Below are 17,109 nucleotides of genomic sequence, written 5' to 3'. Positions count from 1 at the left end.
GAGGTCGATGAATGATAGTCGAGCGTTTGGATGTCCTGCCCGATGTACTGTATTACCATAGACCAGCCGTTAACGATCTGTCCGTCACGGACTGCGTGCCTTCGCCTGTGGATTTTACTTTTTTTTTTCTGCGACTAAGCGACTAATAAAATTTTGGTTGACCAAGCCTCTTCTGGTCGACTAACGATTAGTCGACTATTAGGGGGCAGCCCTACGGATTACTTTGACAGAGAATATTTGTTTTGGACGTGACTTGCTTAATTTAAAAGTAGACATTTCAAGCATTCTATACATATATTTCTCATGTCTTTGAGTCAAGTATTCGCTGAGATTCATGTTGTTTTATACGTGACTGTGAAGAGAGGTGACAGAGACGGCTGAGAACGCACCCGGTTCATTTTCTTTATTTTACAAAAGGACATTGTTTTGTTGTTATTATGACTATACACAAATAAAAGTAGACCCTTTGCAGTTTCAAACGAGACCTTATTCTTATCTGTACGATCAAAAATGACGGAGTATTTTTAGTTCTTTTCGCGGTCATAAGGAAAATACGAGACAGATCGCACCAGTGCGGGTTTCGACCCAAGGGGGTTAAAGATTAATCCTTATTAAAGTTACAAAAGCTATTCAATCAAGAGCAGGGAGTAATTTCCTTGTATTTTGTTGTTTAATTAACATTAAAAACACAGACAGCAGGTTAATTAAAAAAATGAATTATAATGCCTGCTGTCACTTTAAGACAATGCACGGATCCAGTACACTGATACTGTATGTTCAACCGACTATGTCTACTAGGATACTCACCAAGACAGGCATTTTGACATAATTTTTGTGTGAACTTGTCCTTTCTCTTCCAGAAACAAAAAGTAGCCGGGATGAACTTGTTTGTTTATGCGGAGGTGATGTGGGCGTTTACATGCGCGCGCTTCTCACGTGGATGTTTAGAATCTGAAAAGCACGATCGGCACGTGGGCATGATCGCATTAGAGATAATGAGTTGAGATGGGAAAACTGGACATTGCGTTGGTTTCATATGGATTATTTTAACAGAGAATATTTGTGTTGGACGTGACTTACTTAATTTAAAAGCAGATATTTCAAGCTTTCTATACATATATTTCTCATGTCTTTGAGTCAAGTATTCGCTGAGATTCATGTTGTTTTATACGTGACTGTGAAGAGAGGTGACAGAGACGGCTGAGAACGCACCCGGTTCATTTTCTTTATTTTACAAAAGGACATTGTTTTGTTGTTATTATGACTATACACAAATAAAAGTAGACCCTTTGCAGTTTCAAACGAGACCTTATTCTTATCTGTACGATCAAAAATGACGGAGTATTTTTAGTTCTTTTCGCGGTCATAAGGAAAATACGAGACAGATCGCACCAGTGCGGGTTTCGACCCAAGGGGGTTAAAGATTAATCCTTATTAAAGTTACAAAAGCTATTCAATCAAGAGCAGGGAGTAATTTCCTTGTATTTTGTTGTTTAATTAACATTAAAAACACAGACAGCAGGTTAATTAAAAAAATGAATTATAATGCCTGCTGTCACTTTAAGACAATGCACGGATCCAGTACACTGATACTGTATGTTCAACCGACTATGTCTACTAGGATACTCACCAAGACAGGCATTTTGACATAATTTTTGTGTGAACTTGTCCTTTCAAGCACGACTTGAAAACGAACTCAATATTTGCGCGCGTTCGGAGACGCGGTTTGCAGGCTTCGGATGCGCGCACACACAGAACTTCTCACGACGAGTGGGAGTTCTCATTTGCGTCTTCTGGCTCTAGAATGTTTAAACTGGCAATGCTTAAATGCGTTTAGTTTAAACACAGATAGCAACGTGTGCTGTTCAGGTCTCACCTGCACACGCGTGCTATCAACACCCGGGTGATGTAATAAATGACTGGTCATATTCCAGCATATGTCACTCGCATTGAACAAAGAGTAACAAGTTTGTCCATTTTTTTTTGTTAATCTCTGTTGTTGTAATGAATTGGGAAGCCAGAATGTGTATCCATCGACATACATTAGCTGAACTGTTTTATGTGTTATTTTTAACAAACAACACTACAGAAGCATTGTCAGATTTAAGTTGAACCGCGCTGCAAGTGTGTGTGTGCCAGGTGGAGGATGGTACGGTTTGATTTTTTTACCGAGAACCATTACACCCCTACTATAAACCGTGTAAGCTGATCGCTTTGGGGACGCGATCCTCAAATACTGAAGCCTTATTCGCTTAACGCCTTTGCATCGCAATGGCACTCAAGCTCGCATAAAAAGGGTACAGGAAAGCGCCCTATATAAGCTGCGCCGAGCGGCATTTCATTACAATCTTTCTCCTTCATTTTTATGCTTAGGTCTTCGCTGCCTCAAGCAAGGCATTTTGCCTGCTAGATCGCAGATAACTCCAGTCGCTTACTTAATCATATAAACAGCTCCCCTGACCCAGCGGCTGGTGCCAGCTATATGCTGGTGCTGCAGCAACGCGTTACCCTTCTATGATAAGCTCCAGCTGTGCCGCTGTCTTCCAAAAACTGACCGCTATATGCTGGTGTTGCCGCCATGCATTGCCTTTCTGTGATGAGCGCCGGCTGAGTCACTCTCTTCATACAGATGTGTAATGTTGCTTACATTGACTGCTATATCGACTGGCGTTACAGCTAGCATAGCTATGTGTGACTGCATGTAAATCTAGCCCAGCTACAGACTCTTGCATAGAGCCTGAGCCAGCTGTGAAACCAGAGAACTCATGGCCGAAATGCCATTCGTTCCCAGAATGAGGAACGTGCCACAGAGCATTATAGTCGAATCGACAATAAAGTTTACCCGCTATTTTACTCTTCTCTCTGTTTCACTGCCTATTGCAGGCACTATCACTGATTGTCTTTGTGGTTGTTGTGTCTTTGTGGTTGTTCCTATGGTTGTTCCACTGTACAGTGTGACAAGCTGGAAGACAAAATACAGGAGATACTAGCCTATCTGTAACCCATCACAATTTTTTTTCCTCTCCCTTAAGACAGTGCCATTGTTTATACTTGCTTCTGTTAAGCAAGTGGATGATATGCATGCTCTCTCCGTCAGTGAGTCATGTATGGTTTTCAGACCTAATGATTGTAAGTTGTGCTTAAACCAAGAAAGGATTACTTATCCAAGGTGCTCTCAACAGCGTTCAGAGCCTAGGTGATATCTCTCTCAGCTTTTACTCGGGCAAGTGCGCAGTGGGGGAGAGCCCCTCCCCGCAGCCTCCCTGCCCTGTGCGCACTTTCCACATTTATGTTGAGTGTATTAAAAAAAATTAAAAATTCAAAAACAAACTACTGGTGTGCAAGCTGACTATACGAGAGGCATGCCTCGTCTTGGTCTAAAGGTATATATGTGTTCAGTGGCTGGATGGGCTTGGCAGAAAAAATGCCACGTTTCTTAATTAATGGCTTCCCGGGTCTTTCGGTTCAAGTCTGCGTGCTCGCTCAAGGTAGACCAGTTTTACTGCTTCTTGAGTTAAGTCGCTGCTATATGATTCATGTCATTGCTTGTGCCCTGAGCCGGGATGGCTGGGAAGCCCCGCCACCCTTTCTGGGCTGTGGGGTTCCACTAAGTCTGCTAGGGAATGACGTCATGAAGATGACAGCACCAGCGCAGCTGCCGCTCACTCACTCTATATTGCGGCAGTCTGATTGTTCCCATAGTGCGCATCGGTCCCTTCTATGTACCAGTCTTTGCAGTGATTACAGTGGCAGTGCCCCTGTAGGATTTGTCTTGCTGCTATTATCCTGTGGGTTACAGTCATTATGCTTGAAACTACCCCCCCCCTTCCCTTAAATATGGGCTATCGCTACTGTTGGCTGTGTTACAATTCTAGTACCCCGCTGTCCTGTTTAAAATAGCGCCGGGATGTTGCTTGTTGATGCAGTTGTTATGTTGTCTAGCACAGCTAGCTTCCAATAGTAATGAGCGCCGAGTCACTCCATCTATCTTAAGCACCGAGTTAACCTGAGTTTTCTATTTGGGTTTCAGCGGCTGCTAGCCTTGAAGTTGCCCCATTCTACTAACTGGCTGAAGTGTTATAAGGTGTCATCGGATAGTGTACACCAAGCGCCGGGTCCGCCGCTTGTTGTTGCAATTGCCATATTGTCTATGACAGCTGTTTTTTCATAGTTTTTAAAGTGCAGCGTTTCACCACTTTATATCTTTTCCGGTGTGCGCACGCACATACAGCACTTCAGCAGGCCCTCCCTCCCTCTCAGAGCTGCGGGTTTCCACTAGGTCCGCTAAAAAATTTTTTTCCTTGCCTTAAAGAGACAACGAGTTCCATATAAAAGCCACAGATTGCCTCATCTCAACGGTGTAATGCTTACTTCAGTGCACGCTTCAAAACGCCCCAGTGTTACGAGTGCATTATCAGAATACTCCCTCAGACTGTTCGCACTGTAACATTATCTGGCAGCTTGGGACTGCTTCACATGTGACCGCTTCAACTATGATTGAAAGCATGCGTTCCAGCACGGGTCCCACACTTGAGCTCAACGCACATCTTTGTGACTCGCAAATACCTAGAAGTGCTGGTCCTATGGAGGAGCACAGCCTTTTACAAAAACAGCAGCCTTGTGCGATGGTTGCCCGGCATTCCGTGCCTGGACAGACACAGTGAAATAGTAAATGATGACCTCCCTGGTGATTGGAGCAGTCCACATGTCTCTTAAGTGTTTCTACACTTAGGTCCATCACAAGCATGTTCTCGTTCTAATGGACAACATGGCAGCTGTGCCGTTCATAATTGCCAAGGCGGTTCCAGTTCTCGCCCTCTTCTCATGCTCGCGACGAGCCTGTAGACGTACTCAGGTCTTTCATAAGTTCTCTTAAGCCCTATTTGGACGGGACTAGTTTTCTAAACTACGTTTGAGTTTCGATTCGTGTCACCTGACGTCTGCGATTTTCATGTACCAATTCGGACAGGACTAACATCTCCGTGTTTATTACAGAGGTGGGAGGGTCTGTTTTGTACATCTGGGCATTTCAGAGATCACACGTTCTGTATGCGTGCATTGCGTATAGTCATTCGGATTGCCACTATAATCACAGTTTTACTACAAATACCATGGTGAAGCTAAATGGCTAGTATAGCAAAACCATGTTAATGTGTGGTTACTTTAGTTTAACTATTTAATTTTTTTATTTATTTGTTGTAAACCCATGTCTAATTTTCATTTAAGGCACATATGTAATTAAAACATTATGTAATTGAGTGCAGAAATGAACTCTTGATTTTTGCGCAGTGGGGGAGAGCCCCTCCCCGCAGCCTCCCTGCCCTGTGCGCACTTTCCACATTTATGTTGAGTGTATTAAAAAAAATTAAAAATTCAAAAACAAACTACTGGTGTGCAAGCTGACTATACGAGAGGCATGCCTCGTCTTGGTCTAAAGGTATATATGTGTTCAGTGGCTGGATGGGCTTGGCAGAAAAAATGCCACGTTTCTTAATTAATGGCTTCCCGGGTCTTTCGGTTCAAGTCTGCGTGCTCGCTCAAGGTAGACCAGTTTTACTGCTTCTTGAGTTAAGTCGCTGCTATATGATTCATGTCATTGCTTGTGCCCTGAGCCGGGATGGCTGGGAAGCCCCGCCACCCTTTCTGGGCTGTGGGGTTCCACTAAGTCTGCTAGGGAATGACGTCATGAAGATGACAGCACCAGCGCAGCTGCCGCTCACTCACTCTATATTGCGGCAGTCTGATTGTTCCCATAGTGCGCATCGGTCCCTTCTATGTACCAGTCTTTGCAGTGATTACAGTGGCAGTGCCCCTGTAGGATTTGTCTTGCTGCTATTATCCTGTGGGTTACAGTCATTATGCTTGAAACTACCCCCCCCCTTCCCTTAAATATGGGCTATCGCTACTGTTGGCTGTGTTACAATTCTAGTACCCCGCTGTCCTGTTTAAAATAGCGCCGGGATGTTGCTTGTTGATGCAGTTGTTATGTTGTCTAGCACAGCTAGCTTCCAATAGTAATGAGCGCCGAGTCACCCCATCTATCTTAAGCACCGAGTTAACCTGAGTTTTCTATTTGGGTTTCAGCGGCTGCTAGCCTTGAAGTTGCCCCATTCTACTAACTGGCTGAAGTGTTATAAGGTGTCATCGGATAGTGTACACCAAGCGCCGGGTCCGCCGCTTGTTGTTGCAATTGCCATATTGTCTATGACAGCTGTTTTTTCATAGTTTTTAAAGTGCAGCGTTTCACCACTTTATATCTTTTCCGGTGTGCGCACGCACATACAGCACTTCAGCAGGCCCTCCCTCCCTCTCAGAGCTGCGGGTTTCCACTAGGTCCGCTAAAAAATTTTTTTCCTTGCCTTAAAGAGACAACGAGTTCCATATAAAAGCCACAGATTGCCTCATCTCAACGGTGTAATGCTTACTTCAGTGCACGCTTCAAAACGCCCCAGTGTTACGAGTGCATTATCAGAATACTCCCTCAGACTGTTCGCACTGTAACATTATCTGGCAGCTTGGGACTGCTTCACATGTGACCGCTTCAACTATGATTGAAAGCATGCGTTCCAGCACGCTTGAGCTCATTGAGCTCAACGCACATCTTTGTGACTCGCAAATACCTAGAAGTGCTGGTCCTATGGAGGTTTTACAAAATTTACAAAAACAGCAGCCTTGTGCGATGGTTGCCCGGCATTCCGTGCCTGGACAGACACAGTGAAATAGTAAATGATGACCTCCCTGGTGATTGGAGCAGTCCACATGTCTCTTAAGTGTTTCTACACTTAGGTCCATCACAAGCATGTTCTCGTTCTAATGGACAACATGGCAGCTGTGCCGTTCATAATTGCCAAGGCGGTTCCAGTTCTCGCCCTCTTCTCATGCTCGCGACGAGCCTGTAGACGTACTCAGGTCTTTCATAAGTTCTCTTAAGCCCTATTTGGACGGGACTAGTTTTCTAAACTACGTTTGAGTTTCGATTCGTGTCACCTGACGTCTGCGATTTTCATGTACCAATTCGGACAGGACTAACATCTCCGTGTTTATTACAGAGGTGGGAGGGTCTGTTTTGTACATCTGGGCATTTCAGAGATCACACGTTCTGTATGCGTGCATTGCGTATAGTCATTCGGATTGCCACTATAATCACAGTTTTACTACAAATACCATGGTGAAGCTAAATGGCTAGTATAGCAAAACCATGTTAATGTGTGGTTACTTTAGTTTAACTATTTAATTTTTTTATTTATTTGTTGTAAACCCATGTCTAATTTTCATTTAAGGCACATATGTAATTAAAACATTATGTAATTGAGTGCAGAAATGAACTCTTGATTTTATTCGTTTTTTTTTTTTTTTCTTTGCCGGGAGGAAAATATATCAAACGTGTGCGGTAAGAGCGTCTACAGTAATTCACGTTGGCCAAAACACACAAGGAAATGCGTTGTGAAAAAAAATATCACCGGCAATCACAGACATTCGCATTCAGACGGGATTAGTTTTCTCAGAGGATCACTGAGTTTGCTGAAAAACAGTAGGTAATTTGCTCTGGAATTCTTACAGAGGTTGTGTGAGAAAAACACAGAACGTGGCAGATTCGGACGGGATTAAAATCACCAAGTACGCCTGTGAAACACAAATTTCTCTAACGACCCCCTGTAAATAGTCCCGTCCGAATAGGGCTTTAGTCAGTCATAAGTTTCTGATTAAAATGTCGCTCAGCGCCGCTTAGGCTATATAGGGTGCTTTCCCGCCCCCTTTTCGAGCGCCATTGGCCATTGTGTGACATAACCATTGGGTCCCTGAGAAGGGAACTATCTAGCCTACTAAAATGTTCATAAACAATGATGACACTTCTTTTGTTACTTTGTTACGACAGGCAAAATTTGTTAGCACAGATACTTACGTTACTCCTGGGTGAAGGTTGTATTTCCTTTTTCCTAGCCTAGTTTGTTGCGCAAAGAAATCATACCGCTCCGACTTTTTCCACATGTAATAAAAAGCCACACAATCTCCGACAGACCTTGTTCTGACCTGAAATTGAATAAGGAAATGACAATAATAGGAAAAATCTCAATTTGAAATGCCACATCAAGTAGTCCATATACTTATCAACCAGAGAAAACTGCTAGGCACATTATTGAACCCCACAGCAGATTTTATTTTTCTAGTAATTACATTTGTAAATGTTGAATGTCAATACAAGAATGTGAAGGGGCAGATATGGATTGACATTCATTATAAGACTTTTTGCAAATGAAGTGATCTACCTACTGAATTAAACCTATTGTGATGAATGCCATAAAATGAGCACTACCTTGTTGGCCTGGATAAAATGAAAGTCTTTTCCGTAAGCCTTTAAACCTTGTTCAAAATTCCTACATTCTTCTTCTGTCCAGACAGATAGTTCCTCTGTATAAAAGAAAAAAAAATTAGGACTGTCAGTGGATTAAACCATTTAATTGTGATTTTTTTTAAAGGAACACACACACACACACACACATATATATATATGGGCAATTTGAATTTGAATTGAATGTGTGGATTTCAATATTATCGCTGAAGGTTTTTTTTTTTTCTCAAACACACAGTGTTTGTGGCGTATGAATAAATAACACATTTATGACATGAATCATATGTCATGAATGTATATGTCATAAATTTACATTATATTATTATATGTGTGATTACTGATCATGATTGTTGTTATTTGAGAAATTTCAGAATTATTGCACTTTCACCTAAAAGCACAAAGAATGTAAACTCTTATGGTTATTTTATCTCACATAGTTTTCTGATTTATTATCATATAAATGAACATACTGTCAACTTAATGAAAACTGGTAAAACTTAAAAGCTTTTCTTAAAAGTTAAAACAGTGAAATTCCTTATATTAATTACAAACTATACTTATGTTTTGCTATTAAAACAACAAAAAAAGACTGTCGAACAGAGGTAGGTGCACTTATACAGCAAACACATCCATGTTTAGATTTATTAAAGTTTGCCACTGAGAAAAACTGATAGCAGATTTGCAGAGCAAACAGTGCAAACAGCAATGTGAAGGAACACAGACTAAGCTGATCACTAAACTCCAACTTGTCTGTTTTTACCTCATCAGCCCTTTTTCTGTATTGTACAAAGAACGTATACACATGGTTGCCAGGTTGTGAATATAAAGTAAAACACGGGGCAAAAAATATGTCCTTTTAAACTATTTGGAAACCCCAACCATGAAAAATTGTTTTAACTATAAGCTTTTTAAACTATAGGCATAGTTATTGTTTTATGATGTCAGTGTCATCTCATCTTATCTTAGTCATGAAAAAAAAAAAAAGATGTCAACAAATATTTTTCGTTAACAAAATTAACACTACACTGAAAGTGGCAGAAACACTGTCAGCCTGTTGTATGCATTATGTGAATGTTTTCTACTGCCTCAAACTTTATGATGTAAGACAAAGAAAAATGCCATTTAACCAACTTTGTAAGGCTCACCTCGGGCTGCTTTAACGTTAAATCTTAATCTTCGCAAAGCTTCAGCAGTATCAAAATTACATTTCACCAACTCATATAATGCCTGAGGGGAGTAAACAATTTGTATTGTGTATTAAGTCACAAATCAGCATTTGATTACAAATAAAATGATTAAATTATTATTATTATTAATAATAATATTCAATCTTAGATGCAGTTGTTTAGTACCTGCTCATTGTCTTTGATGTGGGATCCTTCTGGAATAGCATCTACTCCAGTCTCCTCTCCCGTCCGTCGACATGCTTCTGTCAGAAACTCAACCACCTTGTTTTCAGTAAGAATTTCAGGATTCCACAGCAGCTGGTCATCATTTTCATACACTGTGAATGATGGAGTCACAGATTCAAAGCATATCACAAGAGTATAACTTATTGATGCCTCCAAAAATGTAAACCATTTCCATATGTGAAATCAACAACATTAAGTGGTTAGAATTACAGTCATGCAATCAAAAGAACATATAATAATTGAAGAGTTATAAAAATGACATCATACTATGACTGATGCAGTTGTCATTTCATTAGTGCCAGCAAAAACCTTCCGGTTTAAATATTTATAGTCAGTGTTTCCTAAAAGATTCAATAATTGGTCCCAACTGTTTTTGTAACCCAATGTAATACTACAAAAAAAAGGCCTCATGCACATGTTTGCAAAACATGCAACTGCACATTGTCATATGAACAACCAGAAATATTTATTTTCCTGTGGTGCAGTATAATTCTACCAAACTGATATTTTAATTGATCAACATAAGTCAAATCTACCTTTCTCATTGTCTTTGTATTTGCACAGTTCAGATGGTGTTTCAGCCTGATACATGGAGCCAACCATAATTTCCTGTTAAGAACATACACGTCAAACATTTCATGGGAAATTACAGACAAAAAGCATGAAGAAAACTATACGGATGAAAGAGTGTTTACTTTTTTCCAGTCTTCAGAGGGAATATAGTCATCATCCTCCTCTGATTCTTCATCTACTTCATTATCTAAAAATTAAACGTCAAAACAGTGCTTAAGCGAACTTATATGGGGGTGATAAATACTGAATAAAATGCAAAGAGCAGTATCAAGTGGAGCTTGTCTGTCTCTTACTCTGAAAGTAGCCATGGTTCTGTGAACGTATGAGTTCAGCTGTTTTACAGGCTGTCACTGCACAAACTCGACTGTCAGTGGAGTAGCTCTCATTTACCATTCCTGTGGATACCTTTGCTTCATCCTCCTGAAAAAAAAATAATAATTTAAACGCAGTTCTAACCCCTTAACTGTCACCATCCCATCAATGGGACGCCTAAGTTTATTTCACTATATTACATTTAAATCAAAATCTAATCATAACAAACTATATATCGTTGGAACGGTCTAAGACTCCTAAATAGATATTTCACCAGTTTTTTGTTACAAATTATGTAAGAACAGTAATAGATCAATTTATGACAAGAGTGCACCTCAAAAAAAAAATCACAATCACAATCAATAACAGGAGTTCTGACCTTTGTCACAAAAAGTTTTTCTTTTTTGTTGCCTTTTTCTCTATCAAATGTTTTACTAATCATCATAAATTATATATCATTTGAAAGATTAAAACCTCAAAATCCTGTTGAAACCATTTTGAAATCGTTACAATGGAAATGGTACTTCAAAATCTTTTTGAGGTCTCCTCCCCCTTATGGTGGGTGACATATTACAAAACTTTTTAAAATCTTCATAATCAAAACTTCTTATAATCTTGACAAAATACATATCGTAGGAAAGGTCTGAGTTTCACGATTCCACATTTGGTGGTTACTTTGTGATAGAAATAATATTGAGAGAGAAATTTCTACATTTGAAAAATGCATTTAAAAAAAAATCAATGGAGTTTGGGTGTCACCTGGTGGCTTTTTTAGTATAACACCTAAACAAAATTGTATAGGAACCTCTTTTTTTTAATGAGCTTTAATTTATAGCAATTCTGGATTAAAAACTGTTTTGTAAAATATTTTATATAAAATAAAATTAGTACAGTACATTGTTTTACAGTAAATATAAACTTAAAACTAACTTTTTTTATACTTAAATTTTTTTAAATGAATAATAAGCAATAAATAAACAATCTGCTGATTGTTCTCTAAAAAGAGACCAACCTTAGGCCTGTATTCAAAAGTGTTCATGAATTATAACAATTTAAGTTTGGATAGTGCACTTTCAAATCCATGTTCAAAAATGGGGGTGACAGTTAAGGGGCTAAAATGCTTTCCCATACATTTGACAGCTAGAAAAAGTGCATCTGGTAGGGTGGCCATAGTAGTTGGTGTTATCGGTGTTAAACCATGTTTGGCCATTATTACATTACTTATGTATTAATGTCTCTAGTCCAAAAACCCGCTTCTTTCCTCTTTTTATTTCCGCTAAAATGTATCGATTGAAAAAAATCACTTCAGAGATTGAATCTTAAGGTTTATGGTTTTCAAATGCTATATAGTTTATGAAGATTAATTGCTTATTTGATATAAAACAAAGCGATTGTCCACCGGTAGTACAGTGCGGGTTAAGGGGCTTAGCCATCAACATACCTTGTTCCAAATATAGTTGAATATTGAATGGACCACAAGACCGCATACACTGTCTGTTGTCATTTACATATCTATGATATATAAGCTACATCTATAAGCAAACATTAGCAAAAAAATAAATAAATAAATAAAAAGGGACAGTTCCCTTAAATCTAGTGTTAAACATCCTTCTAAAATAGGGTTGGACAGAACCAATGTAAAGGTGCCATAGAATGCATTGATACAATATTTTAAATTGTTCTCTGATATCTACATAGAAGGTATGTGGCTTAGGTAAGGGCAAAAAAATCTCCAGAAACGGTTTTACATGTCCATTTACAACCCTAGGATTTGTCTCTAGAATGAAATGGTCTGTTATCACCTTATTTGGAAGGGTCATGAATAATAATGTTGAGCTCTGCTCTGATTGGCTGTTTCGCAGTGCGGCTCAATGTTGAGCTCTGCTCTGCTTGGCTGGTTCACAGTGCATCTCATTTCAGTAGCTCACACAGCAGGAAGGAAACAGGGAAAATATATATTTCAATACTTTCTCTCGCAGTTATATCGTTGGGTAATTATACTGTATATAAAATGCGGGCATCAGGGAGCCGCTATTAATACGCGGGTCCATGTACAGAACTGTTATTATTCAACTATGCCCAGGTAAATACAGTTTTCCATTCTATGGCACCTTTAAGTTCCCATTTCAAAATGTACATAAATAGATGAAGTATGTATTTAGGGCTGGGTGATATGGCTAAAAATATTATCACAATATATAAAAAAAATTTTTCATACAATATCTATATTTATTCACAATATTCAGAGTAAGATACCTTTTAATTTAGGGCCCCATGAAATCCATTATATTTTCCCCTTAATCCTTTTATCCATTTTTTTTTTCAAGTTTCCGTGTTATAGGATTCAATACAAATTTATCATAAAAAATGGTGTCTAATGAAATGAATTAATAAAACTTCAACATTTATTTTATTATAAACAAAATAAATTAATTTACAACAAAACATTGCATTTTCACTGTCAAGCAAGATGCTGCACAACAGAACTGTATAAATTAATTTAAAAAATACCTTGGTTGTATGAGATTCCTAAAAAATATTATTACTATTACCGTATTGACCCGAATATAAGACAATGTTTTTTTCTTGGAAATACATCTGAAAAAACGCGGTCGTCTTATATTCAGGGTCTAGACTTTGACATGTCAATAATACACCTACAACAATAGGTGGCGCCAAATACGCATAAAACGAGTGTGCCATGAAATACGTAATGTAATGCGTGTTGTAAAGATCGCGAGTAAAAACAAAAGAAAAAGAAAACCTTACAGCTGCATGAGTCGTGACTGTAACGTTAGCCTGATGGGACCAAACTCACTTTGTGATTTTAAAACGTAAGACAGTACCCAGATTTGAAGATTACAGTAAGATTTAACTTCTACTGTTAATAAGATATTGGTGGGCTACTATTAGATGGATAGCCTAAATGTCCTAATTCAGATGGGCTACCTGTTTTTTTTTTTTTTAATGGTATATCAAAAAGTGTATATTTTTTAAATGTGATTGTTGGTACATTTTACTAGTTTTTACCATACTTTCAAAACAAAAATTAAAATAGGAAAAATATGCAATATGAAAATAATTGAAGACAAAATGTGTTTTACTGACAAAAAACAAGATTTGGTTTTTAAAAAGCCTTTTTCTGAAAGGTACATCTGGAAAAAGGGGGGGTCGTCTTATAATCAGGGTCGTCTTATATTCGGGCCAATACGGTACTTTAAGAATTATATTTTAGTATACGCTAGTAATATATTTGTCATAATTTATTCAAGTTTGTTCAAATGAAACGGTGTAAAGCTGGGAAGTGACCCTCAGAGCAGCTCTGGAGAGTTCATGTGTTCATGTCCTCAAATACTGAGTCGCAGGCACTGTGTGATAGACTGTTCGAAATATCCATATCACATAAAAATGTCTAGAGCTTATTTTCGTTAGACATAAATTTAATCACAATCTCGCTATGATATTGTTTATCGCCAAGCCCCAGTTGTTTCAAATGTGCTAAATAAAGGTTGACTTCACTTTTCCAGTTATTAGTGATAACTGGTTTAACCTTTTCAAAAGGCTATTTTTAGAGATCACACTGACAAACAGTAATTTGTCCAACTTTAGAACTGTCCATTATTAGAAATTCGTCTTAATTCTTATTCATATTAATTTCTTACTCTTTTTCAATTCAGGCCTGGAAATCACACTTTTGAAATCACCTGATGTTTCCAAGTTTTCCAGTACTTTGGGAACCCAGTTACATTGAAATGAAGGTTGTTTTTGCTGTGTATGCATCCTGTGTGCTCAACAACAATATTTTTATATTACTATTTACATGATATGTACTGTATTATGGGACATAGGATCTTACGGGACAGACCTTGCTCTTCTTCAGTTCTCCAGTGCTTCTGCTGCTTTCATCATTATCCATATCTTCTCCTTCATCCTCCTCCTCCTCCTCCTCCTCCTCTCCATCCACATCCTCTTCATCATCTTCCTCCTCCTCCTCTTCCTCAGGTGATCCACTGCCTCCGTAACCGTAGAGACTCAAGAGCTCCTGAATGGGCATTTCTTGCTCCTGCAAGAAAGCAAGTTACTATTTCATTATTTGAGTCTGAAAATGCACAACATTGGTCACCTAGGACCGCAATCATCCTAAACATGCAAAACCTACAATCATGTGCCTAAAGTAACAGAAATGTTGAATTACATAAACTGGGTAGCTGTTAAAGAGAAGTGACTATATATATATATATATATATATATACATATATATACATTGTGGCATGCCGTTCGGGAAATTATGGTATTTATAATATGAAGCTTGAGTATATGGAATGGAATGGAATTAGGACTGTGAAAGTCTGAATATATGGAATGAAAGTCTGAATATATAAAATGAAATTTGCAGTGTATGGAATTAAAATGCAAATTTAAAGTACCGTGACAGACACAGTGATGATGCAGTACACAAGCCGCGGTTAAGACAGCTGACGTGCTATGATTTCTGACAGGCAGTTCACTCTCCTGTGATGTGACTCTGTTCCCCTCACACACACACACACAACGTGTTACTCTGCGCTGCTCAAAACTCCGCATTTGAACAGTCAATAGCAAATACTTAAACTAGTAACAAAACATACTTACAGTCGCTGATTCAGAAGCGCCAGATTGTCATAGCAAAGACCCTTTTTTTTTTCTTTTTTTTTTTAGAAATAGCCTTTGTGCATAGCCAGCCTTGAACTCTTCTAGGTTCAAAACACTGTCGTCCATAAAATGCGTTGCACAAATTCGAACATCTGGGTTGTGCTGTTCTGTTGTAAATAAATCTTAACCAATGATTCCTAATTGCATCTACTTCCGGAAGGCCAAATAAAGTGCTTTTGCTTTCGCACTGAAACACAGCGTCTCCCTGACATGGCTGCATCAACACAACTGCTGTTCCTGAAACCACGCCTTCTTTCTTTGCGTGCACATTTGGGCGGCATTATGCTAATATTTCCACATAGTGACGTAGATATGTGGGGGCGTGTTAGAACGAGCCATTTTAGGTAGGCGTGGCTGACTCTTAACTTTTATAAAGAATATCTCTTTGGATTTGAGACTTTAGTCTTTGCAACTTTACAGATCTTCTTTATGCACTAAGAGCTTGTAACACTCCAAAGAGAAAGGAAAACTTGAAATCGCATCATATGACCCCTTTAATGACTAATAATATAGCTAGTTATATTCTTGTTATCAGAGCAATAGCTTTCTAATTTGAATGACTTTCAATTCATTGCCTCAAATTTTCCAATACTTTGTTGAACTAGAAAAATTTTGGCAATAACTGGTCATATTCCAAACAATACAAACAATTTGGAGTGTACATCACGTCATCTTGATTTCCATCATCTCAGACATTTCACACAGTACCCGCGTTAATTTTGACAGGAAATTTTTGATTTAGTTTTAGTCTTTTGACTAAAATGTCATATAGTTTTAGTCATATTTTAGTAATTTGAATTGTTTTAGTTTTAGTCTAGTTTTGAATTTAGTCTAGGAATGAAAGTCTGAATATATGGAATGAACCTTGAATATATGGAATGGAACTCCGAATATATGGAATGAAACTTGAATATACTGAATAAAAGTCTGAATATATGGAATTAAACTAATATGGAATGAAACTTGAATATATGGAATGAAAGTCTGAATATATGGAATGAAATGAATATACGGAATGAAACTTGAATATATGGAATGAAAGTCAGAATATATGGAATGAAACGTGAATATATTGAATGAAAGTCTGAATATATTAATTCCATATATTCAAGTTTCATTCCATATTTGTTTAATTCCATATATTCAAGTTTCATTCCATATTCGTTACATTCCATATATTCAGACTTTCATTCAATTTATTCAAGTTTCATTCCATATATTCAAACTGTCATTCAATATATTCAAGTTTCATTCCATATATTTGGAGTTCCATTCCATATATTCAAGTTTCATTCCATATTTTCAGACTTTCATTCCATATATACAAGTTTCATTCCATATATTCAAGTTTCATTACATATATTCGTTTCATTCCATATATTCAGACTTTCATTACATATACTCAAACTTCATATTATAAATACCATAATTTCCTGAACGGCATGCCATAATATATACATATACACACTGAACAAAATTATAAACGCAACACTTTTGTTTTTGCCCCCATTTTTCATGAGCTGAACTCAAAGATCTAAGACTTTTTCTATGTACACAAAAGGCCTATTTCTCTCAAATATTGTTCACAAATCTGTCTAAATCTGTGTTAGTGAGCACTTCTCCTTTGCCAAGATAATCCATCCACCTCACAGGTGAGGCATATCAAGATGCTGATTAGACAACATGATTATTGCACAGGTGTGCCTTAAGCCCCGTTCACACCAAGAGCGATAACTATAAAGATAACTATAAAGATAACGATATTAGCGT

The 17,109-nt window shown here is 38.0% G+C and overlaps 1 protein-coding gene across 2 annotated transcripts in view; it reads right to left on the bottom strand.

The window, feature by feature from the left end:
• Positions 1-17,109, bottom strand: part of mier1b (mesoderm induction early response 1b, transcriptional regulator) — a 62,265-nt gene that overhangs the window by 27,265 nt on the left and 17,891 nt on the right. The window contains exons 4-11 of one of the 2 annotated variants that reach the window (XM_016567471.1): positions 14,504-14,710; positions 10,629-10,755; positions 10,458-10,522; positions 10,299-10,371; positions 9,703-9,854; positions 9,496-9,577; positions 8,315-8,409; positions 7,904-8,031 (exon numbers count right to left, since the gene is read on the bottom strand). In XM_016567471.1, the coding sequence (XP_016422957.1) occupies positions 7,904-8,031; positions 8,315-8,409; positions 9,496-9,577; positions 9,703-9,854; positions 10,299-10,371; positions 10,458-10,522; positions 10,629-10,755; positions 14,504-14,710 (929 nt within the window). The remainder of the gene's footprint in view (positions 1-7,903; positions 8,032-8,314; positions 8,410-9,495; positions 9,578-9,702; positions 9,855-10,298; positions 10,372-10,457; positions 10,523-10,628; positions 10,756-14,503; positions 14,711-17,109) is intronic. The other variant, XM_016567472.1, reaches the window with a different exon arrangement.

The sequence above is a fragment of the Sinocyclocheilus rhinocerous genome, unplaced genomic scaffold (assembly GCF_001515625.1).
Source record: "Sinocyclocheilus rhinocerous isolate Xijiao unplaced genomic scaffold, SAMN03320098_v1.1 scaffold1162, whole genome shotgun sequence".
Lineage (NCBI taxonomy): Eukaryota > Metazoa > Chordata > Actinopteri > Cypriniformes > Cyprinidae > Sinocyclocheilus > Sinocyclocheilus rhinocerous.
Note: the sequence above shows the minus strand (reverse complement) of the source record. Positions and strands in the feature narration are given on the sequence as shown.